This window comes from Procambarus clarkii, chromosome 48, assembly GCF_040958095.1.
Source record: "Procambarus clarkii isolate CNS0578487 chromosome 48, FALCON_Pclarkii_2.0, whole genome shotgun sequence".
In the NCBI taxonomy this organism is placed as follows: Eukaryota; Metazoa; Arthropoda; class Malacostraca; order Decapoda; family Cambaridae; genus Procambarus; species Procambarus clarkii.
This window is the reverse complement of record NC_091197.1, coordinates 12,116,789-12,144,146: the sequence shown is the minus strand read 5'-3', so window position 1 is coordinate 12,144,146 and position 27,358 is coordinate 12,116,789. Positions and strand designations below refer to the sequence as shown.

At 42.9% G+C, this 27,358-nt stretch overlaps 1 protein-coding gene across 1 annotated transcript; it reads right to left on the bottom strand.

The window, feature by feature from the left end:
• Window positions 1–27,105, bottom strand: LOC138351081 (splicing factor 3A subunit 2-like). Its single transcript, XM_069302708.1, has 3 exons — window positions 26,989–27,105; window positions 344–1,163; window positions 1–20 (listed from the first exon to the last, which is right to left on the bottom strand). The coding sequence occupies exons 1-3, from the start codon at window positions 27,103–27,105 to the stop codon at window positions 1–3; spliced, it is 957 nt and encodes a 318-aa protein (XP_069158809.1).
• Between the last annotated feature and the right edge of the window lie 253 nt (window positions 27,106–27,358).

The window sequence follows — 27,358 nt, the reverse complement described above, 5'->3', positions numbered from 1 at the left end:
TCACAATACCTTTATCAAACCTAAAAATAGAAGCACTTTAACCAAAAAAAAATATTCAAAGGAGAAACATTTACTTTCCTATAATATTATTCAAAGAGCTTCCTAAACGGTGGGGTATACGTTCCAGAAATCCAATTATCGCACAACACGACTAGCGTACTAAGTACTTTTGCCGCTGTTAATGTCTTGGTCGTACCCCAGAGAGCGGCTTCAAATATTGTTACTTCTGTCCGCGCAATTCCGAGAGGCAAAGTGAGGTAATTACGAGGAGGAACCACTATGCCAGTACGACTGTATAGCACTTGGGAGGGATATGAGGACGATGCTTGGGGGATATTATTACGGGTACTGCAGGTATTGTCGAGTACTGCAGCACTGTAGGGGTATTGTAGGTCGGTGGCGGGGTACTGTAGGCCGGTGGCGGGGTACTGTAGGCCGGTGGCGGGGTACTGTAGGCCGGTGTTGGGGTACTGTAGGCCGGTGGTGGGGTATTGTAGGCTGGTGGCGGGGTACTGTAGGCTGGTGGCGGGGTACTGTAGGCCGGTGGCGGGGTACTGTAGTCCGGTGGCGGGGTACTGTAGGCCGGTGGCGGGGTACTGTAGGCCGGTGGCGGGGTACTGTAGTCCGGTGGCGGGGTACTGTAGGCCGGTGGCGGGGTACTGTAGGCCGGTGGCGGGGTACTGTAGGCCGGTGGCGGGGTACTGTAGGCCGGTGGCGGGGTACTGTAGGCCGGTGGCGGGGTACTGTAGGCCGGTGGCGGGGTACTGTAGTCCGGTGGCGGGGTACTGTAGGCCGGTGGCGGGGTACTGTAGGCTGGTGGCGGGGTACTGTAGGCCGGTGGCGGGGTACTGTAGGCTGGTGGTGGGGTACTGTTGGCCGGTGGTGGGGTACTGTAGGCCGGTGGCGGGGTACTGTAGGCTGGTGGTGGGGTACTGTAGGCCGGTGGCGGGGTACTGTAGGCTGGTGGTGGGGTACTGTAGGCTGGTGGTGGGGTACTGTAGGCCGGTGGTGGGGTACTGTAGGCCGGTGGTGGGGTACTGTAAGCCGGTGGTGGGGTACTGTAGGCCGGTGGCGGGGTACTGTAGGCTGGTGGTGGGGTACTGTAGGCTGGTGGCGGGGTACTGTAGGCTGGTGGCGGGGTACTGTAGGCTGGTGGTGGGGTACTGTAGGCCAGTAAAAGAATTGAAATCTGAGGTACTACTGCACCCCACAAGGGCCCCAAGGCTTCCACTGAAGCCTAACCGGTATTTCACACAACTCTTCCTCCAGCACTTGGACTCTGTCAACCAGTAGTTGACAGCTCTGTCAACCAGTAGTGTCCTTCAATACTACTGGTTGACAGAGCCCGAGTGCATGGGAGTAATTGTGTGAAACGTTGGTTAGGCTTGAGTGGAAGCCTCGGAACCCTCGTGGGCGCAGTAGTACCCCCCCCCCCCCCACCAGGTTTCAATTCTTTTTACCGTGTCGTGGTGCAGTCGACTAGAGCGCGTCTGGGAACACCCATCGCATAGGTTCGAGCCCTCATCAAGGCTCCTGTGCATTTGTTCAATGATATATCACGAGTTTTGACGAGACGTGAGGAATCCTATGAAAATATCCGAGTGCTGGAGTCCAGGTATAGAAGCAAAAATGCTTTTCGATTACTTTTTCAGAAATCAACAATTAATGGACACTGTCGGGAAGAGATTGTGCTGCATGGAATGTGAAGGACAGAATTATTATAATCACAAGGTAGAACAGTGGAGATCTATACTATAAGGGAGAAGGTCTGTTTGTCTGTCTGTCCAACGTTGGAGGCCAGATGCTTAGGGCTAGCCTCACCCAAGTTTGTAGGGCAATGGTTGTGGTTTACGGGACGAATATGGGCTGGGTTGGGTAGGGCCTAAGTTAAATGTTTTCACAAATATAGCCTGTAAACCAACACCCGCAGTGATGTTCTTACAGCTAGAAAGGGACTACTGTGCCTTCTGGAGCGGTGTTAAGATACTCCCGCCGTTTACCCGGGTATTTATGTAATTTACTATGTGTAAATGGAAATGTCTATCCGTTCGAGGTTGGAGAGGAAAGAAAGGAGGGTAGAAAGATGGAGAGGACAGAAGAGGGGTGGGGGGAGAAGGGGGATTAATGGGGGAGATGGGAGGAAAAAGGGGGAGACTAGGGGGGGGGAGGGAAGAGGGGAAGACTAGAGGGAGGAGAGGGAAGAGGGGGGAGACTAGGGGGGAAGAAAAAGGGTGAAAGCACGAAGGGCGGCCTGAAGGGAGAAATAGAGATACCTCAACATAACTAGATTGAGATATAGGTAGATAAAATCTAGACAGAGCTTGATATAGATAAAAAAGATAAATAGAGATCGATACATATATGTAGTGCGAAAGACAGGAGTCAGAAAGACAGCCGAAAGCAAAGCCGTTTACCCCCCCCCCCCACCATCCTTACCACCAGTACAACAAATGTAGAGCAGGAAAGGAAGAGAATATTCAATATGGTCTCATTATGTCCAGTACAGGCGAAAACTGCATCATACCCAAAGGAAGAGTGATCATGCTGTAAAATATTCAATGGCCAGTCTCTCTCTCTCTCTCTGTGGCATGTATCATGTGTGTGTGCGAATGATAATGGTAATATTGTTTCTTTTATGCACTTTACGCCCCCTTCTAAAGGGCGGAGGTCACCAGTGGACCAGTTAAGTCCTCAGCCCAACAGGTACCAGAACTCCACCATCAAGTCAAATTTACTGAATGCTTTTCCAATATGGGTATCGGGAAACCCTTCATGGCTCCGCTTTAATGCACTTTACAGCGCTGTAAAATACAAAATAAGTGGCAAAATATTTTATTTATAATCTTTAAAGAATGAATATTCACTCATCTTGATGCTTAAGAAAGCTTGATATTGAGAGATGAAAATTTGGGAATTATCTACGGATTTCTTCGCGGTTAAAGTTGTTTAAAACTTTAAAAAAAAAAGCTTATCTAACGAGAATTATAAAGTTTCGCGGCCTCAAGCGAAAGCTTTTATAAACATTCCATTATTTCTTAAATGTTATAAAGCTGAGATACATTAGAGAAAGCTCATACCTTCAGAATATAGGTTAGGTTGTCCCCGTCATATTTTATGTTTGGTTTACTCAATGTGTATTATGGAAACTAATTTATATTACGGGACTTGATTTGTAATATGGAACTTTATTTATGTTATGAGACGTGATTTATGGGACTTGATTTATATTTTGAAATGGTTTGGATTTTTACTGTGGAACTTGAATTTATTTATTTAAGGAACCTGATTTGTATTATGGTACTATTTATATTATGGGACTTGGTCTATATTATGGGACGTTATTATATGTTGGGACTTGATTCAAAATGTGTCGGTTTGTCCAACTATATCTTAAACTGTCCCTTGGTACTCTGAGTGATGTGAGTGATCACTTGGTACTCTGAGTGATCACTTGGTACTCTGAGTGATCACTTGGTACTCTGAGTCATGTGAGTGATCACTTGGTACTCCCTCCACCCACGTCTGTGACACTTCCGGTGCCTCGTTCACTCCCCCCCATCAGCCGTACTTTTGGGTCCCATGCTGACTGGCTCAGTTTAGCTCCTGCTCAACCCCTCTTTCAAATTGCATAGTTCGCTCGTCGATAGTTTCGGTGGTGAACGTGTTCCTGTAGACTATTGGTTGCTCGGGATCGCAAATTTCGGGGGACAGTGAACCAATTGTATTAAATGTAGGTCAATGTATATAGTTATATAATATATAGAATTTAATAAATTATTTGGTGTGTTTCATATGATTAAATTAAATAATATTTATGTGCACATGTGTGTGTATAAACATATACACAAGTAAAGCCGTGTGTGTATTGCGAATACACTTATATAATTTACTAAGCTATCGATATATATCACACTTTAGTATATTTCAGAAGAAGTCACACACCTCAGTATATTTACAATATTGCGGTGGTATAGGCGCATACAACCTGGTCAATTCACATGGAAGCCATTACGTCGCACCTTACGGCCAGTTACGCCGAGAAATGTTGGACGTATTGAAACAGAAGAAAATTGTGCCCGGATACAGCCGGGTAACGGAGCTCCAGCCGGGTAACGGGGCTCCAGCCGGGTAACGGAGCTCCAGCCGGGTAACGGAGCTCCAGCCGGGTAACGGAGCTCCAGCCGGGTAACGGGGCTCCAGCCGGGTAACGGGGCTCCAGCCGGGTAACGGGGCTCCAGCCGGGTAACGGGGCTCCAGCCGGGTAACGGGGCTCCAGCCGGGTAACGGGGCTCCAGCCGGGTAACGGGGCTCCAGCCGGGTAACGGGGCTCTAGCCGGATGATATTCAGTGCCGTTATTTTTGGCAGCTGCGACACTCAGGTTATCAACGTTTTCGTTGCGTCAATCAAGCATAATTCGTTTCCAAGGACTATCAAAATATGCAAAATATCAAAGTTCAAGAACTGTATTTATTTTCATTCGCGTATATCATTCATTCGCGTATAAGGGGCCTCGTAGCCTGGTGGATAGCGCGCAGGACTCGTAATTCTGTGGCGCGGGTTCGATTCCCGCACGAGGCAGAAACAAATGGGCAAAGTTTCTTTCACCCTGAATGCCCCTGTTACCTAGCAGTAAATAGGTACCTGGGAGTTAGTCAGCTGTCACGGGCTGCTTCCTGGGGGTGGAGGCCTGGTCGAGGACGACCAGGCGCGGTGTCTTTAGTGTCCGCGGGGACACTAAAGCCCCGAAATCATCTCAAGATAACTTCAAGATATATCATCGCAGACTCGAACTTGGACTAGCACGTATCCATTAAATCTACTGGAAGAAAACGCTTACTGGGATAACATGCTTCTAAACAAACAGAAAGCTACTCGTACTCTTTGAATCTGCTAAATGAGTGTTGCCTGTGCATAATATTGTCATTGTGGAGAGCGGTAAAGTCCCATTACCAAACAGAGTTAGGCTGACGACACCGTCAGGAGAGTCTTATACGTCTACCACCGTAGCACTCTCCACGGAGGGGGGGGGGGGCATACTCCTTGTAAATTTCAAGATAGAGCGGAAGCATAAAGTGATCTGGGGAAGGGGGGAAAGCGCCACCTGCTGCTCCAGCAAATCCTTGGTATAAAAGCAATTTCGTTCGATTTCACAGGCAACCGCTGCAGACAATAGATAAGGTCTCTGAAGGATATTCAGGTAGGCATTTTAAGCTTGAGACTAATCAGACACGTAAAGCTGCAATCTTACAGGGCAGGAAGGCTTTACCCTCTCCCACTCAAAAAAAAAAAAATATATATATATATATATATATATATATATATATATATATATATATATATATAGAACAAAATTAGAAGAGAATATTCAAATGAGTGACTCGGTATTAATAAATACCGAGTCGCTAAATAAATTCAAATAATCTCATTAATTTCTATAATCTTGAAGCAAATGTCTCTCTGTTCTTCTCCCTCTTCTCATTATCTCTGTCGCTCTCTCTCTTCCTTTCACTCTTTTCATCTCTCACTCTGTCCCTCACTCCCTGTATCTCAATCCCCCCCCCCTCTCAATTTCCTTCTCTCGATCTCCAAAGTGCAGCCTCCTTCTCATGGCGCGGTAATTGAATGCCGAAGACTGCGTCGAAAGCGCTTGTCTTGGGGCATCTGGTGGGGCATTCTTAGTGACACTGGCTGCTTGTCACAGACCTGGCACATGATGCCTACCATCCCGGATGCTGCGTGCTTGAGTCATCCCGGGGATCACGCTGGGATCACGCTGGGGCTTGTTAAACCTTGTTTCTTGTTAGGTCTCTCTCGGCCTCGGCAAAGGTTCCCCCCTTGGAGTTAACTTAATATTAATTCTCTAAATTATTTTCGATGCTCTCTTTGTGAACTGATTAGTGTTGCGACACAGGGCGCGCGCTGCGATCTTTTTATGCGTGCTACATATTTGTCATAGTGTCGATCAGAATATTGTGACACACACACACAGACACACATATATATATATATATATATATATATATATATATATATATATATATATATATATATATATATATATATATATATATATATATATATATATATATATATGTCGTACCTAGTAGCCAGAACGCACTTCTCAGCCTACTATTCATGGCCCGATTTGCCTAATAAGCCAAGTTTTCATGAATTAATGTTTTTTCGACTACCTAACCTACCTAACCTAACCTAACCTAACTTTTTCTGCTACCTAACCTAACCTAACCTATAAAGATACGTTAGGTTAGGTTAGGTAGGGTTGGTTAGGTTCGGTCATATATCTACGTTAGTTTTAACTCCAATAAATTTTTTTTTACCTCATACATAATGAAATGGGTAGCTTTATCATTTCATAAGAAAAAAATTAGAGAAAATATATTAATTCAGGAAAACTTGGCTTATTAGGCAAATCGGGCCTTGCATAGTAGACTGAGAAGTGCATTCTGGCTATAAGGTTCGACATATATATATATATATATATATATATATATATATATATATATATATATATATATATATATATATATATTGAGAAATTGAAAGATATTCTCAACGGAGCCCCGGCGACCATCTTGCAAATTTTATGATAAAAGAACAAATTAGATGTTCTATATGGGCTTAATTGAACATTGCACCGTAAAAAAAATTAAAATAATTATGGGTATTTTGTTTGGAAACCGCACATTTATTTGGAAATTTATATGCAGAAAATTTGAAATTATTTTCAGCTTTAAAAATCAAAAATCTTAAAAGGCAGATATTTTATTTTTTCCTTACTGTCCAATGAAAACTTCACAGGGACGATAAGATTACTTAATTCCAATAGGAACATGTCTATTATTCACAGTTTGTAAACATGACAATAAATTAAATTAACATTACTGAACACTGTTAATGTTTCGAAACAACTTGGCCACAGTTTCATGTTTAAAATGTTTAAGACAGGAGGCAAAAACATTGCTCATTACCATCCCATATATTTTTAACAACAGTCTTCATCTATTGAAAACAAAATTTAAAAGAACAAAGAAATAAAATACATGACAAAGCATCAGTATGAACTTTTGTGGACAAACAAGTGTCAACAAAGAAAACGGAATGCAGATAACCGGAGTGTCTTCTGGCCTCATCAACCAGTATTGTGATGTCTTTACATTTCATTCGGAACTGTTTCCTTGAGGTTATCTTGAGGTTATCTTGAGATGATTTCAGGGCTTTAGTGTCCCCGCGGCCCGGTCCTCGACCAGGCCTCCACCCCCAGGAAGCAGCCAGTGACAGCTGACTAACACCCAGGTACCTATTTTACTGCTAGGTAACAGGAGCACAGGGTGAAAGAAACTCTGGCCATTGTTTCTCGCCGGCGCCTGGGATCGAACCCAGGACCACAGGATCACAAGACCAGCGTGCTGTCCGCTCGGCCGACTGGCTCCCCCCTTCCTAAGTCAGGGTGTAGATTTTAGACTAGCTGTTCGAAAAAGCTTATACGAAACACCGTTTGAAAAGCTTCCCGAAACAGACCCATGGAAGCTGACACTACGGGTCTGGATTATTTGGATTATGATATTTAATAATAACATCCGTGTGAGGCAATAACGGTATTGGTGGTATGGCAACGGATTCGTATTTTAAGGGTCTGAGTTCGATCCTCGAATGTCCCATTGAATGAAATAATATTTCCCACGGTATTGGAGACTTCGGTTTATGTAACATGGATTAGGGCTAGATTACTAGCAATTGCGTTTACAGTGATGTTGATTGGAATGGTGAGAGCCGCGCATTTAACGAGTCCAAACTCCATCCCCGATCGTCCAGGTGAAAAAAAAATATATAAACATATTATCAATATATTAGCGATATTTCATCACATAGGAAAATTTTCCATGAAACGCAAAGTTTACATTTTCAGGGGCCGTAAACCAGAGCTGTAAAGCTGTGCGATGTGTTAACTTAGGCCCTGGAGGCAAATTGACTGCGGTCAACATCGTTTCGGAGCGCCTGTGGGTACAATATTGTACAAACAAAAACAAATGTTTTAACAGTTGAATTTGTTGAATGAGGTAAGCAGGCAGGCAGGCAGGCAGGCAGGCAGGCAGGCAGGCAGGCAGGCAGGTAGGCAGGCAGGCAGGCAGGCAGGCAGGCAGGCAGGCAGGCAGGTAGGCAGGCAGGCAGGCAGGCAAGCAAGCAAGCAGGCAAGCAGGCAGGCAGCTGTGAACCTGAAACCCTCCCCCCCTCCCACCCCCTAGATAATGTTAATTTTACAAAACATATGAATTCATCTTCTTGCACACACAAAAAAATATGAAATCGTAGTACATCTACACAAAAGACACGTGAGTAACTCACATACACACGCATACAAAAAACAGTATTGCACACAAACACATAAAAAATACACACATGAACTGAATCACACAGGTACAGATATTCACGCACACAACAATTAACCAAAGTACAAGCAGAAATACACACACATACACACACACACACACACACACACACACACACACACACACACACACAGACACACACACACACACACATATTATCACATTATCAGGGAATTATCATATTATCAGGGAAATGGGACAGGAGTCATTGCTGTAAACAACCGATGCTCGAAAGGCGGGATCCAAGAGTCAATGCTCGATCCTGCAGACACAACTAGGTGAGTACACACACACAAAGAGTAACTCTTCCTCAGACTATACTCGTCAAAGTTGCGGCCGACCCCAAATTTGCATTTCATTAATTTTAACTATGAATTTAAAATCGGTATATTAAAAATAAACTCATGCTTAGGTGAAACGTTACCGTGTTCTCAGAGTAAGCTCGTTAAAGCGGCGGCCGACCCAAAGATGCATTCATCTATTTAACAAATTGTTTTCTCAAATATAAATTAATCTATATCTATAAAGTAATTTAGTTAAAGATTTAACCACGTACTTTAAATGCAAATAATTGCCAATGGATCCCGAACACCTAAGTTACCCTTTGAATAACTATATGTAAATCTTTAATATATAATAATGCTATGGGGGTACCCAGTGGCTCTGCTCCCTCTCTCTCTAATGACCGCTTTACCCTGTGGTAATAACCGCGGCCTCTATTGTAATAACCCAATGTTCCCCAGTATTAATCCTGTTATCTTGTTATCTCTCGTGATCGTAATATACGCTCTCTGTTGTACATCTCTGTCTCTCTTCACTCAATACCCCAGCTTAACACTGTTACAGTCCAGTATGACCCCTCACTGGACTGCCACGTATGTAAGAGGAATATTAAATGAGGAAGATACACCACGGACAAGGGTTATTAGTTAAAAAAACAATAACAAAACACATTTACACTGCCACCACCTTCCCGACCAACCATACCTGAATGTGTCGATCACCGATCCCCCAGGAAGGCAAGGAATCAGTAACCATGGGACTCCGGGTAATATGACTTCCAGAAATAAATTTTGGAAAACTAGTTTGTGTAATTTACGTTACTTATTTGAATCCAAGGGCAACTTTAGTATCTATTAATAGTAGGAGAACATGGGGGCTTCCAATACAACACCTAAAAATGACAAAGTAGCAAAATATATCAAAGGGGAGTTAAGTGAATACCACTGGACAAGCTATACAATTTATTTTATGAAACATGTAAATTAAGACAATTTGAACATATCACCTATTCTATTTCCCCAGAGGCACAATGGATATTTATTGAGGGCACGAACTCAAGTGCTACTATACCTTAAACACCCGCACTACGGCCAAGATGTTGATGGCTGCCCTCAGCCCCGAGGATACGGGCTTGCGGCCCTGTTCCTAATACACTCCCAAGACACACTGATGAAATTTAGTTTTTCCAACTTATTGCTGGGAAGGATTGCTCCTCCCACCATCTAATACAGCCCCAGGGCTCCACCCATTATTTTGGCAATGGCCAACCATTTAACACGTAGGCCTGAGGTCTGGCTCTCTAGGACCAATAAGGACTTGGCCCTTATCTCAGGCCAATCACCTTCACTGATCTGTCGTGGAAAGCTACATGAATTCCTGAAGATTGAGTCAGCTCTCTCCAGCTAAAGAGAAGGGGGACAAGGCGCGTCTATGGAGCCCAGGCACCTGCGAGCAATGTTTACAAAACTGATAAATTATATTCAAGCCTGTCTCCTCTAAGATAGCGAGTAGGGACATTTGACTCTGCCTCGTATGGGGAAGAGGCCGGTGAGAGGGGAAGAGAGGGGATGAGAGGGGATGGAGAGGGGAACATCTGAGTGGGGAATTGAGTGGGAGAAGCCAAGGTATCCAAGACCACCCTACCCTCAGGTCAACCTCTTGACCCTGACAAATGGGCGACAGGGGGGGGGGAAGAGGAGAGGAGACGAATGACGGCCAAGGGGAGGGGAGAAGAAAGGAGGGGAGAGGGAGAAGGAAAGGAGGGGAGAAGGAGAGGGAAAAGAGGGGAGAAGGGAGAACCAATGATCTGAGCCCCAGATCATTACAACTCCCCCTCCTCGGAAATTAAGAAATTTGTGTGTAAAGCAAGTTACACACACTTTTCTTATCTAGAAATCCTGCCCTACCCTAACCATTAACTCCAAAAACAACATTTTTAACCCAACACTATTTTCAACCAATGCCTCAAAACAAAAGAAATTATCTAATCCTAACTAATTCCATCCAATACTCCAACAACAATAACGGCACACCCAAAAGGTGCGCCCCAGCATGTATTTATACCTATCAACACAACAGTAATAATACATAAAACATAAGGACAGAGACCGTCCCTATAATCCTGGCTGTCCACTTGGATGCAGCCCCGTAAATTACACAAACTAATTTTCCAAAATTTATTACTGAAATTCATATTACCCGGAGTCCCATGGTTGCTGATTCCTTGCCTTCCTGGGGGATCGGTGATCGACACATTCAGGTATGGTTGGTCGGGAAGGTGGTGGCAGTGTAAATGTGTTTTGTTATTGTTTTTTTTTAACTAATAACCCTTGAAGCAAATAAATAATATATTTATACCTGCCCTCCCCTCACCCTACCTCCCCTCCCCTTCCCCCCCCCCCATTCCCCCCTCCCCCTCCCTACACACGCATCAGCATGCAACATAAGCCTTTGAAGGTGCCAGGTGCGGAATAATGATTCATTATTCATTCGAAAAAATGTCATTTACAAATGTTTTTGTTTTCCTGTTGTTCGAAGTGTTCTCTTCCTTTTATTAACATTTTACATGTGTCTTCCTGTTATGTGTGTGTTCACTTTTTGTATTTACTGTTTGAGCCCTGGTCCTCTCGTTGCTGACCGTCCGTTGTCTAATGTACTGATTCTCGACCTATTATCCTCATCATACCTACACACACACACCACTCCCTTAAGATGCAGCCCATAACAACCATCTAACTCCCAGGTAACTATTTACTGTTAGGTAAACAGAGGCATCAGGTGTTTGATTCCTCGGCTGGGAATCAAACCCGGGCCTATTTGGACTGACCCTCGAACGCTCGAGAGGACCCGTGTGCGTGCGTGTGTGTGTGTTTGTGTGCGTGTGTGCGTGTGTGCGTGTGTGTGTGTGTGTGTGTGTGTGTGTGTGTGTGTGTGTGTGTGTGTGTGTGTGTGTGTGTGTGTGTGCGTGCGTGTGTGTGTGTGTGTGTGTGTGTGTGTGTGTGTGTGTGTGAGAAGTCGATAGCAGTATTTTATTGTCTAGTCTAATGACCCGAGGCTATATTTAGTGTCTCCGTCAGATAGTCATCAAATAGTTTTATTCTGGGCAACGGTAAATTGCCAACGTCGTTCCCGAGATAAAACAGTATAAATATTTTCATTGATATGATTTACATCTTCGATCTTGTCTCCTGAGAGAAAGAGAGGTCAACGTACAATCATCTGCATTGTCGTTACAGCCTCTGGTGTCAACTCGAGGAGAGAGCCATCGAAGTGGATGTCCACACCTGCCCTCAGGGGAGGTACACACTTCCTTATCTCAAGCGATAAACAGAGTAGATTTAGACGAGTTGCTGGGTCCTTCAGCTCGTCTCTCTCGGTGGTTGAGCAGAATATTTTCGAAGTGCTGATCTTCTATATATATATTCCAACTTAAATTCTTGACGTTTTCCGTCAGTCGTTCGATGTCAGAGACACGCAAAGTAGGTAGCGTTAGGTTTCTCCTCAGATTGGATTTCATTTATTTGGGGTTTCACTTCATTTTGGGGACGTCAACTTATTCTGTGTTTCTCTTTATTAGGGGTTTCGCTTCATTTTGGGTTCGCTATATATGGGATTAATCTTCATTTCGCTTTCTCTTCTTTTGCGGGCATACTTCATTTGTGGTTTCTCTTCATTTTAGGGTTCTCTTCACTTTAGGGTTCTCTTCATTATGTGTCTCCTCAATCGAGTTTCTCCTAATTTTGCTCTTCATCTTATTGTGAAGGTTTCTCCTTAGTGTGGGTTTGTACTCACAGTAGATTTCTCCTCAGTGTGGCTTTCTCTTCATTGAAAGTTTCTCTTCATTTTATCTATTTTAAATTATTTCTCATTAAGGAATTCTTCTTACTTATGTTGCCCCCTTGTGTCACGAGAGCCAGACAAGGCTGACATAATTAATGAAGCGGCCGTCATTCTCCCAGAAGAGCGCTCGGGTTATACAATGTTCATAGTCATTAGTACTAAAACTTTTAAATTTCAAGAGTGTCAATCAATAGTTCTGAAATTCTAATTTTGTTTTTAAATAATGATTGAATGCAACATCCATCTTGCTTTGCGTGTATTTGTATACAAATATACATAATGTATATTTGTATACAAATATACATAATGTATATTCACCCCCTTCCTCCTGAAATAATTGTACCTACTAGAACTTTTTGATCGACAGTGCCAATATGTAGTCAGGAAAAAATAAAGCTTAAGAACCACATTTAAACATTCTTAGGCCAAGTATTGCACTATATGTACCATATCAGGCCTACGATGGTGCAATAGGCCTAGGATTGCTAGAAGAGGTTAGTTTAGTTGTGGTTCTATATGATACCGTTAAAAAATTTCCCAATTGGCCAATAATGCAAAATAATGCATTATTGTCATTATTTTGCATTATTGCATTATTTATCATTATTTCAATAATGCAAATCGTCAACGTTGTAGCGGTCCATCACTACATATTGGTGCTTTTGACCAAATAGCTGCTGTAAAGACTATTATTTCAGGAGGATGGACTGTGGCACTTTAACAACCACACTTTTACCATCGCAACTTTGCAAAAGTCACTCTTTTGAATTGTCAACTACACTACCTAGGTATATATATAATATATATATATATATATATATATATATATATATATATATATATATATATATATATATATATATATATATATATATATATATATATATATATATATGATATGTCCATACACCTTGACGGTTAGCTTGTTCCTCACGACCTTGGTCTCACAACAAGAGCGGATCTTGATATGTATAGGTCCTAACGCGACGAATTTATCCGCTGCTCGCTGCTCCTCGGCCTCCAGCAACTCGTGTCAGGAAAATTCATCGTCTTCACAACTTAAAATGCAGCTGGAGGCGGTGGTGTGCAGGCGAACGATTCCCAGCCGTCTCGGCAGAGGCGAGATCTCATCCCCCCCCCCTCCCTCTCCCTCTCTCTATCACCCCCACCAACCCCCCTTCCCTCTCTCCCTCTCTCCATCACCCCCACCAACCAACCCCCTAACCCCTCCAACGCTCCTACACTTCGCTAAAAAAATCGTTCATTTCCATATAATGTCAATGATATGTGCGCAGTAACAAAATATTAAATCCCCCGCCTCCTATCTTCCCGTGATATTATCAGTGTGTTTTAACACGGTGGGTTTTGGATGTTCTATACCGGGTGGGGCATGGAAGCTCTCACACGGTGTACAGAATATCGAACAGGACATCCGAGTGAACTCTGAGGATATTCACTTGCTGTGATTAAACTTGCGGGGTGTCGAGGCCAGCAGATGGGGACGAAGCTTGAGGAATGAGACGGTTTCATTTTGAAATGCAGTGCAAAATAACTTTTAAACTTGTGTGAAAATTGTTGGAGCTTCTTCAAGTCAGTGATAGTGGCAGGGAGGTAATTATGAGGAGAAAGCACTAAGCCAGTACAACTATCTATTATGTATATAAATATATAAATATATAAATAAATATATATATATATATATATATATATATATATATATATATATATATATATATATATATATATATATATATATATTAAACCCATCTTTGGCATGCAATTTCTAAAACTTCGTAGATGTTTGTTACTGATATCCATGGAAATGCCAATTTTTTCCCCCTAAAATAAAGATCTAGTTTATAAAATGACCGTCGGGGATTGAATCATACCACGTTCAAGTATAGATTCGTGTACGGGTATACACACACACACACACACACACACTTGCTGTATGTAGCTGCCGGCCATGAGATCTTTTCTGTCCAACAGGAGAGCCACACATCTTCCAAGACAGGGTTGGTGTTATATATCTAAGGACTGTGGACCCGGCCGATGACAGGACGGGAGAAGCAAATGTTTCGTTTGAAATTTACGACACGAGAATGAAATATATACCGACAGATACTGTCCCCTCCCTCCCCATGAAACCTGTCCGCCCTCCAACCCAATCACCATTCCCTATTCTCTTTCAAACAAAATCACCATTCCCTACCCCACCCCCCCCCCCTCTCCTTCAAACCCAATCACCACCTCTTCCAAACCCAATCACTATCCCCCTTTCCCCACCTCGTCCCCCCCCCCCTTTAATTCAGCATTCACTATACAACAGAGGTCCAGTGAGAGCATAGACCAATACAGAGCCATATAGCCTGAGCCCTATATCACTCCCCCTCTCGTATAACAATGAAAGTAAACTATGCTAAGGGGTCAAAAATTCTCAACGAATGCACTGAGTTTACAATTTCTTTAGGGATACATTTTTTTTAAGGGAGAAAAACAGGTTTACCGATAGTTTAGACGAAAGAGCCGTGCATTCTCTTAATTTGTTGGCAATTACAACAAAAAAAATATTTATGAAAATGAATACGACACATAAATCTGAGTTATTCACAATACCTTTTACCTCACTTCATTTTAAGGAACAGAACGGACGCTACAAGAATCAGATATTTTTTTTAATAATTTTAAGCAATATTACTGCATTCGGCGTTCTTTTGATCATAAGTCACGCGGCACTTATATCCAAATTTTCACCGGTGCGATTCGCACTGATTTGTATAATATGGCTGAGGTCTTATGTAGACAAGCTTTCCTGCTTATACACAGATTTTTAAACACAAGCTCAGCGCTTGATGACACTGGAACGTATAAAACATGTTTAATGCATAAGGCCACAGCCGTGAATACAAACGTGTTCAACGAACAACACCACAGCCACGAACACAAACGTGCTCAACGAACAAGGCCACAGCCACGAACACAAACGTGTTCAACGAACAACACCACAGCCACGAACACAAACGTGCTCAACGAACAAGGCCACAGCCACGAACACAAACGTGTTCAACGAACAACACCACAGCCACGAACACAAACGTGCTCAACGAACAAGGCCACAGCCACGAACACAAACGTGCTCAACGAACAAGGCCACAGCCACGAACACAAACGTGCTCAACGAACAAGGCCACAGCCACGAACACAAACGTGCTCAACGCTCAGCGTCACTCCCTTGTTCCGGCAGTCTGCAATAATTCAATATTTTTACCAGTTCCGATATAATGGTGCATGGTCCCCAGCACATTGTGAGGGGCTCCCAGCCCCCCCTCTATCCACGACACCAATATTGTGGGGAGGTCTCCTAGCCTCTCTATTCACGACACTAATATTGTGGGAGGCTTCTAGCCCCCATCTCTCTCTCTCTCCATAACATGAATATTGTATAGAGGCTCCTAGCCTCTATCCACATCATAATTGTGGCAAGCTCCTGGCACCACTATTGTGGGGAACTCCTATATCCTCTATCCTCGACACCAATATTATTACGTTGTTTTTTATTTATATATAGAAGAGTCCTTGTACTTATGTAAAGTCACTAGCACGTATAGCGTTTCCCCTAATTTTCCCCGGAATACGACCCGCCAAATCGTTTAACAATCAAGTACCCATTCACTGTTGGGTGAATAGAAGCTACAGTTAAGGATTGGCGCCCAGTCAATCCTCCCCTGACAGGATACGAACACAGGCTAAAGCGCTCGCGGTAGCGCCGGGCGCAGACCTTTGCGACACGTTAAGATTACTTAACGAGTTTGTTGTTTCAAGTATGAAACGAGTTCTCTCTCAAATGATTGTAGGTCGCGTTGAGTATGACTCGGTTGAAATCCGGATAAGAAATTAGCTTCTGTGAGTTACGGATATGCAGACACGACCGGTTGGTCCAGTAACTGCGTCTGGCCGGTGACGGGAAGCAACACCAGTATGGGATATCCGGAACCCCTGGCCAAAACACAGTGTTTAATTCCTACTCATACGGATGAGAACAGTGCGAGGTGTTCAGCGCCTCGTGAACGCCGCAAGAGTCGACAGTGTTCACAAACAACAGGGGGCCAGATTCACGAAGAATTTACGCAAGCACTTATGGATCATGGGCCAGATTCACGAAGCATTTACGCAAGTCCTTACGGATCAGAGGCCAGATTCATGAAACCGTTACGCAAGCACTTACGGATCAGAGGCCAGATTCACGAAGCAGTTACGCAAGAACTTACGGGTCAGGGGCCAGATTCACGAAGCAGTTACGCAAGCACTTACGAACTTGTACATCTTTTCTCAATTTTTGACGGCTTTGTTTACAATTATTAAACAGTTAATGAGCTCCGAAGCACCAGGAGGCTGTTTTTAACCATAACAACAGATGATTGGGAAGTTTTCATGCTTATAAACTGTTTAAAAAATGTAACCAAAGCCGCCAAAGATTGAGGAAAGATGTACACGTTCGTACGTGCTTGCTTAACTGCTTTGTGAATCTCGCTGACAATTGAGAGTGCAACTGTTTTGCTTAACTAGGAACGTACGAACCCAAACATCCCACCCAACCTATTGAGACCGATGTATACCAAACGTTAATATTTTGGTGGTTTAATTTTAACTATTACGTAGTACTTTTAGCGATCTGATGCGTTCGTAAAAAAATGTGACGTATTACGTAAGCGGCTGTATGTTTTGTGTTTGTGAGGGTCTGTTTATTTTGTGTTTGCGAGGGTGTGTATGTTTGTGTTTGTGAGGGTCTGTTTGTTTTGTGTTTGCGAGGGTGTGTATGTTTTGTGTTTGCGAGGGTGTGTATGTTTTGTGTTTGCGAGGGTGTGTATGTTTTGTGTTTGCGAGCGTCGGTTTGTTTTGTGTTTGCGAGCGGTTGTATGAATCCTGGGAACGCCTTTAAGCCTTAACAGCAATGAACAAACACATTCGAGTCGTTTTATTTGCAACAGCAATAAAAATTGTATTTTATATTTCCTGATTTGAAAGAAGAGAAGTGAAACGCAATATTTTCTAACCGATAACAAACCATCAACAAATATATAAAATTCGAATCCAATCAATTTATTTATTTTTTTTCACTGAGAAAATTACACACACACACAAGACCTTTATCCAATCACTTTCGCATATATTAAATTCCCGTGACATAGTTCCCAATCTTAATGAACTAATATAGTTAATATAATGAAGATATCAGAAGGGAGAAGTTCAGAGCTATTCAAAAGGAGAGAGAGAGAGAGAGAGAGAGAGAGAGAGAGAGAGAGAGAGAGAGAGAGAGAGAGAGAGAGAGAGAGAGAGAGAGAGAGAGAGAGAGAGAGAGAGAGAGAACAGAACTATCAGGAGAAAGCGCCAAGCCATTTGGACTATAGCACTTGGAAGGGGTCAGGATAAGGAATTGGGATGGGACAGGGGGAAGGAATAGTGCCCAACCACTTGGACCGTCAGGGATTGAACGGCGACCTGCATGAAGCGAGACCGTCGCTATACCGTCCAGTCCAAATAGTTGGGTAGAGAGAGAGAGAGAGACAGAGAGAGAGACAGAGAGAGAGAGAGAGAGAGAGAGAGAGAGAGAGAGAGAGAGAGAGAGAGAGAGAGAGAGAGAGAGAGACAGAGAGACAGAGAGAGAGTTCACGGTGAAGCCATAATGACTTAGGCATCAGGAAGAGCCCACCAAGTTGAAAGCTCTCCCCCTAAAGACCATTGAGAGACGTCTCCAGATCCCCTGCTTGAGACCCCCCCCCCCTGCCCCATCCCCCCCCCCCTCCTTCCCTTCCCGTTAATGGCGTACACTGAGATCTGGAAGTTTTCGGGGGAGTTGCTGGACTCTCAGACGCGGCCAGAAATAACCGAACAAAAATTTTCTAGAAATAAATGGAATTTTCTGGGGAATAAAGATAAGTGTCTAATCTATGGTAAATGTGGTAAATGTTTACTCGCTATTATAAATATAGTTAGGAATATATATTATTATTATTATCATCAGAGTATATAAAATATAAAATATATATATTGGATATATTTGGATATATACCGTATATTTTGTGTTAATTCTCTCTTTTTGGGGGGAATTTCATTTATCGAAGATAAATGAAACGAACAATTGTCTGATGCCTATACCTCGAGTAATGTAACAACTGAGTTATTATCTAATTCTCCACAAAATTAATTAGAATAAATTAATTATATTGAAACATATCTAAAGAAAATATATCTTTAAGAGATATTAATCTTAATAATTTTGCATGTAAAGTATATTTACATACAATTTTATAAATTGAAAGGCCATTAGAAATACTTAAGCTGTGAAGATTCTATCCTCATCAATAGAATGTAATATGAAATGTATATCATTCACTAGGATGCTTACTCAAGTAGGTATCGTCATTTAACTGTTTTCCTTGGATTCCTCCCTGACAGCCCTTTGATATATTCCTTTGGTCTTAAAAATGAAATTTAAGACAATTTAAGTGAAGCAGTTGTAACAAGAGAGTAGTATATAGTAGAATAACAGGAACGTCATAACAGCATGGACAGGCCACAGGCGCGGCGCCAAGCAGGCAGCAGCGCCAGACAGGCAGCAGCGCCAGACAGGCAGCGCCAGACAGGCAGCGCCAGACAATGGAAAATTCACACCTCTGAAGAGGCTAACCAGCGGGACAGGTCACCTGGTCACTGGGTCACATTAAGGTGGTCAGAGTGGATGTCGTCAGGATAATCTACAGGGATTAACCCCTCCACATGGAAGGCAAGTCTTCATGTTCAGCTGGGGGGAGCAGCAGGAGATGACGGCCACACACAGTAGAGTGGGAGAAGCCCCCGGGAGGATGGTGTAGGTGGACACCGGAAGACAACATCCTCTCAAGGTCACTGTGGAACACCATTTGAGTAAGTACGGCCCTCTTAAACTAAAGCATATTATCACTCGTTTATTCTTTGCCTCTGTTAGGGAATATAGTTATGAAAGTGTCTATTTAATTGTGTTTCAAATCAAGTCATATATTGTCAAGTGTTATGAAGTGTGTATTAATGGTTCTTTGGCTTATTGATATTGGGCCTACCGTCCCCTTTGCCCTAGTGACCTTGTGTCCTTAATTATCCAGTATTCCTCCCCCCGTCCGACGCTTGTTGAGGTGTTAATATTGGGGTGTGTCCCCCCTTATTCTTGTGTACTCTATAGTTCCCCAAGTGGTCAGGATTATTCGAGTGACAAGCCAAGGTCCTCACACCATTCAATTGTCCCCTACACATGTCCTGGTAGGACTTATACCATCTACAAGTTCTACGAATCACTCTGGTCCCTTGTCCGGTAACTCAGGGTGGTGGCAGCGTTACTTGGTAACTCATACGAAGGCTGTGACTACTAATATTTCTATTTCCCTGTCCCTCACTCGCTCTCACTCTCCCTCACCCTCCCCCTCACTCACTCTCGCTCTCTACTCCCCTTAAGTTGCCTACGCAGTTCTCAGTCTGTATTGATTAATTGTTTTAGGTCCTGGTATGACGGCCCGAGTGTTAACATATTACAAGATCGGAAAAACATCCGTTATTACAATAGCAGTAGTGGGGATCGTACGAGTTATTACACAGTGATAACTCGATGGTTTAAAACAAAGTTCAGTGTTATCAGAACTGAACTTGCTTGGAATCACCAAGACCTTACACGGGAAGATCGGAAGCAGCTCTCCTGCACTGATGGACCGTTACACATATGACTTCTCATAAATATGTGATGTATGTAAACACCAGGATGTGGGGGGGGGTTACCCACCCCTTTCTCCACACCCACACTCTGCAACAGCTGGGTACATGATCGTTGAGTTTACCACATATGGGATCAAGACCGTTTACTTTGCAACAAATAGGTCCGCGATCGTTGACTCTGCAACAGATGGTTCCTTCGGCTTTCATTGAACACCCTTAACCAAAATCCCGAGGATCCCGAAGGATCCCGAAGGATCCCGAAGGATCCCAAAGGAACCCGCTACTACACCTCTGTCCCAAGTAACTTTCAGAGCTAAGCAAAACCTGTTGAAATATTGATGGGAGGCAAATTCCTCTCAGACGGAGGAGACCAACTCAATGACGACGTACGTTTTGAACGATTCCAGCCTCCAAAACTTCCTGTGAGATTTGAAGGTTGATACATGATATCTTCCTCTGGTGCCATCGTGTTGGAATCACCCTCCTCTGCCACCACACGTACATGTGTATATGATACGAGGAGTGTACGTGAGGGCTGTACATCGCGGCATGTGTACATGATGCACAATGTATACACGTGAGGACTGTACACATCGTCATGTGTACACGTCAGGGTTGTACACATCGTCATGTATACACGGGAGGACTGTACACATCGTCATGTGTACACGTCAGGGTTGTACACATCGTCATGTATAAACGTGAGGACTGTACACATCGCCATGTGTACACGTCAGGGTTGTACACATCGTCATGTATACACGTGAGGACTGTACACATCGTCATGTGTACACGTCAGGGTTGTACACATCGTCATGTATACACGTGAGGACTGTACACATCGTCATGTGTACACGTCAGGGTTGTACACATCGTCATGTATACACGTGAGGACTGTACACATCGCCATGTGTACACGTCAGGGTTGTACACATCGTCATGTATACACGTGAGGACTGTACACATCGCCATGTGTACACGTCAGGGTTGTACACAACGCCACAGAAGCAGATGTTGTCAAAGTAATGCTACACGTCACATGAAACCTCAACATATTCACTGTTCTTCGTTATACAAAATACACAGACATACGTGATGTTTGAATTATAATGAAATTAGACTTAGGACAAACCATATAGTTGATGTGTTCGGTTATGAATCAGGGACGATAAACCGCCTCAGTGAAGGGCAATAAACCCGCCACAGTGAAGGGCAATAACCCGCCACAGTGAAGGGCAATAACCCGCCACAGTGAAGGGCAATAACCCGCCACAGTGAAGGGCAATAAACCGCCACAGTGAAGGGCAATAAACCTTCACAGTGAAGGGCAATAAACCTTCACAGTGAAGGGCAATAAACCGCCACAGTGAAGGGCAATAAACCTTCACAGTGAAGGGCAATAAACCGCCACAGTGAAGGGCAATAAACCTTCACAGTGAAGGGCAATAAACCGCCACAGTGAAGGGCAATAAACCTTCACAGTAAAGGGCAATAAATCGCCACAGTAAAGGGCAATAAACCTTCACAGTAAAGGGCAATAAATCGCCACAGTAAAGGGCAATAAATCGCCATAGGAAGGGCGACAAACCTCCACAATTTGAACCAGCGTCCTGGTGGTTACCAGACGCGCATGTTTAGTACTCACCACGACGCTGGTTAAAAAAAAATCCCCGTACTACATCACCTGACTTTCTCGTTCATATTTCATGCCGTTGTGATGGGTGGCATGATGCATGGGTGTGTGACGTGAGCCTGGGCTAGGGGCGTGCTGGAGTAGAGGGACCCACGCCACATACTGAAACACGTGACACATACTGATAAATGTATCACATTTGCATATTGAAATACGTGATAGATACCGATGTGGAAAATACGTCTTCGGTTTTCTATAAAGTAGCAGAGATTTAGCTGATATATATATATATATATATATATATATATATAAAATCCAAAAAATAATTTATAGATAATTTTAAAAACTCTTGCCATTAAATATTTCCTGCTTGAAGCTAATGAGATCCAATTAATTGGACAAAAAAAATACTGGATGCTATTAAAATATGTTACCAGATTTGCATAAGGCTAATTAATTTCAGAATCGTCCCACGGGAGCCCGAGAGCTTAGTGATGGGTAGGAGTGCAAAAACACTCACGCTGTTAATGGCTATTAATGGCCTCCATTACAATTCCTTCTTTTCAACCAAATCCCCCCAAGATGAGCTGGTGATATGGGCCAGAGTTTTTGTCTAAAGGGGCGAGCTGCCTATTATGAGAACGTGGGGGGACATTTACCATTTTGTTATATATATATATATATATATATATATATATATATATATATATATATATATATATATATATATATAATATAATATCACTAAGAACTCTTTGACCCGGCCAGGATTCGAACCCATGCCGTCCAGGATCACCCCTAAACGTACACAGTACCCTGACCACCGCACCAATGATCGTCATATAGCTTGGCGTTCATGCAGCTTTCTCACACACACACACACATATATATATATATATATATATATATATATATATATATATATATATATATATATATATATATATATATATATATATATATATGTTCATTCCCCTCTCTCTCTCTCACACACACACAGTGCTTATTGTACACGATTCGAAGAAAAATAAAACTTCCGAAATATATTTTATTTACAGTAATCCCCTGCTTTATTAAGCTTGCTTGCTATTCATGCAGTTTACTGCACCGTCTTGCCTCTGTTCAGATGTCATGTTTACAGCATCTGCACGTTATAAATGTCCTACATTCATTGTCCGCTGCATTGTACGGTCTGAACAGCAACGATTGTATATTTGGCTACTGCTCCTTTGTTCATGTAAGATGTTAATGTAAGGTGCCAGATTCACGAAGCAGTTACGCAAGCACTTACCGAACCTGTACATCTTTTCTCAATCTTTGGGGGGCTTTGTTTACAATTATTAAGCAGTTAATGAGCTGAGAAGCACCCGGAGGCTGTTTATACCAATAACAACAGTTGATTAGGAAGATTTCTTGCTTGAAAACTGTTTAATAAATGTAACCAAAGCGGTCAAAGATTGAGGAAAGATGTACACGTTCGTAAGTGCTTGCGTAACTGCTTCCTGAGTCTGGTCCCTGATGTCTATCTTGGCGGGAGACATCTATGCGCCGGGGAGAATTAGTGACGGGAAAAGCCTAACCGTACAGGGATGTTTATTTAGCGTCTTATTAACGGGATAATATATCCCATTATCCTCAATATGTACCAATGCATTCATTATACATATCCCATTATCCTCAATATATACCAATGCATTCATTATATATATCCCATTATCCTCAATATATACCATTACTTTCATAATATATCTCATTATCCTCAATATATATATAACATCATCTTCATAATATATGCCATTATCAATATATGTCGTTATCCTCATAATATTCCTCAATATATATTATCCCCACAATATATCACATTATCCTAAATATATACCATTATCCTCACAATATATACCATTATTCTCACAATATATCCATTTACCCTTAATATATCCCATTATCCTCACAATATATCCCAATAGCCTCACAATCTATCCCATTATCGTTGCAACCCATCCCACTATCCACACAACAAACAGCAATATTTTCACTATATATATCCCCCCCTTTAACCCTAAATACAGTATACAGGAACTCCGGCGGTAAAGGCCCCCCCCCCTTCCCAGGGCTTTATAGCCGTAATGGCTTGGCGCTTTCCCCCCCTGATAATTCCCTTCCCTTCCCTTCCCTTCCCTTCCCTTCCCTTCCCTTCCCTTCCCTTCCCTTTCCTTCCCTTCCCTTCCCTTCCCTTCCCTTTCCTTCCCTTCCCTTCCCTTCCCTTCCAGTGGTAAAGGGTGTCATGGCGTGAGAACGAGGTCGTTGGATGTAAGGTTGTGTTCTTGGTAATTGACCAAGCTGTTAGCCGAACACAGCGTTAATGTTATTTCATCTAAAGTGGTCTAATAACTTCTATTTTTTCTGTCACTTTGTGTTGTTAAATATTGCGGGAGTTTTGAATGGCCAACACACACGCGGCAACGGAGCTGGGGATGGATATTTTTTTGTATTTCCAAAATGTTTTGATATGAGTCTGAGTAATATGTTGGCCAAACCACACACACATGCTAGAAAGTGAAGGGACGACGACGTTTCGATCTGTCCCGGACCATTCTCTAGTCGACTGAGTAATGTATTAATCACGCCAAATCGCTCGGTAAACACTACATCAAACATCACTTAAAACACATTACAAACACCACGCTATTCACCTAACCAACACCATACCAAACATTATACAAAACACCACACCAAAGGCCCCCTAATAAAACACACACACACACACACACACACACACACACACACACACACACACACACACACACACACACACACACACACACACACACACACCAGACCATACTACACATACAAATCCGAATCCGAATTGAGTATTCTAATAAATCTTTAAGCAGCCTCCCCACGACTGTTGGAAGGTCAACTATACGGTAGTAATTAGACGCCTTTCACTCTAAGCTTAACTATCCAAACCTCTAATGGAAGGGGAAGGGGGATTATCAGAAGAAGGTCAAATCAGGAGATTTAGCGAGGTCGCATTAGCCAGTTTCATCAAGGACATATATCACTAGACATATTAATTGATAATCAACCAATCAACCACTGTGATTGGAACTTTGGCAAGAAAAAAATTATAAATTTGTACCCCCCAGATACCTATGTTCTTTTTGTTCAGAACCGATAATTATGATCATTACCCAGAGAAAAATAGTCGAGAAAAACATATTTTCGGTGAAGTGAATCCAGTTTGCTTCAGAATAAGATATTCAGTTTCATTGTTCTCACTAGTACTGGCGGCTGCAGTTCTCAGACCATTGCTAGTTGTGATGTTAGTAGTATCCAGACAATTGCTAGTACTAATGTTAGTATTATCCACACAATTGCTAGTAATGAAGCTAGTATTTCCCAGACAATTGCTAGTAGTGAAACTAGTATTTCCCACACAATTTGCTACCAGTGATCTGGTATTCCCTAGCAGTGATGTAAGGATCTCAGAAACACAGGATACCAAACATGACCAGATATGGTGAAGAATTCCCACGACATCTGTCCCTATGGGGTACCCGGCGGTGCTCGGGTGCATCTCGTTACCCCTGTGGAACTTTTTTGAGAACGCTTGAAAACGCTCTCAAAACGCTCTCTCTCTCTCTTTTGAGAGAGAGAGAGCGCTTGATTTCCAACCATTAGGACTGGCTGGTACAACCACGAACTCACTTCTTGCAGATATTAAATTCCACGAGGATTACATGCAGTGAGATGCATTCATAATAACGAAACGCGAACGCGCACGCGTGCACACACACACACTCACACACACACACACACACACATGATTAATGAAGTTAAATCTCACATCACTGGAAGAGAGAGAAGAAACAGATGTGACATGACTGCCACATACAAAATACTCAGGGAAATAGAGAAGGAAGACAAGCACAAACTGTTTAGCAGGAGGTTGTACATAAATAAGGGAACCCAGATGGAAACCCATATGAGCCACAAGGATCATTAATTGTTTCAGTACACAATTGTACTGTAGTACAATTCAGTAAACAATTGAAATGCAGAAAAGATCTGAAGTGGTGGAGGCTGGCTCCATACACAGCTTTAAATGCAGATATGACAGATATGTCATAAATGTAGACAGATATGACAGCTCTGGACAGAGTACAGGCTCTGGAACCTGTACACTAGTCGATTAAGAGATGAGAGGCGGGACCCAAGAGCTCATCTCCGTATGCTTAGGGGGTTCCTTCTCGCCATGCCCAGTGGCTAGGGGGGGGGGATTGGTGCCCTGAAGCTACTTAAACAACGTGGCAAGGGGAGTTAGGGGACAACAATACTACACCTAGGTGAGTATATACACCTTTTCATTTACCTCTTCCCTCGAGATCCCTTTTAACGACCCGGTTCGTGTAATCACTTCCCTACTCATCAGGAACCCCCTTCAACAACCCCACTCCCTCTTTTCAACACTCCTTCTCCCTTTCCAATAACCCTCGGACCCTTTTCGAACTAGTCTTTCCACCATCAACACCCTTTCCACCACCTCTTACAATTTGTCCCTTCTCCCCCCCCCCCCTCTACCCCCTCTTCCCCCCCCCCCCCAGCATCATTCTCAATCAGTTTCTCGTTTTGTTATCCTAAATTGGCGAGAGTGGGACAGGAGCCCCAAATTGTCTGTTTAATTGTTTAGCGTCTGTATAGGCGACTGGTTCGTTGTATCCGCTGGTCTCAAGTGCTACACCTGTGAGAAAGTTCAAGATTATGTTTGTTTTGTGGTGGCCAATTTACCTGTCGTAACAAGCTTCCGGAGAGAGAGAGAGAGAGAGAGAGAGAGAGAGAGAGAGAGAGAGAGAGAGAGAGAGTTAGTTGAGTAATTATCTAAGAGTAGTTGCAGTATGAGAGCTCTGTGGGTAATGAACTATTTTGCCACTGATGTTAGTTGTGTGGCGCTTTGAAACTACTGATGGTGTGTGTGTGTGTGTGTGTGTGTGTGTGTGTGTGTGTGTGTGTGTGTGTGTGTGTGTGTGTGTGTGTGTGTGTGTGTGTGTGTGTGCAAGAAAATATACAATAATTTTTACCTTTTTTGAGGCATCAGTCTTTAAAGACGTCAGACTCAGTTGTATTACCGGAATGACTCCCATGTACATGACGTCATGGGCTCCCATGTACATGACGTCATGGGCTCCCATGTACATGACGTCATGGCTCCCATGTACATGACGTCATGGGCTCCCATGTACATGACGTCATGGCTCCCATGTATTTAACATGAGAGAAATTCAACTTTCAAATTCAATTTACGTTTAGAATTATTTGTTTTACTTAGGAAGTGAAATCTTCATTTGCCTTACATATCAAACATGGGGTTCCAATTAAAATTAAATTCCCAGCTAATTCTCGGCTGGGAATGGTTTATATTTAAGACTAATCGTGTAGCTTGGTCGTGTT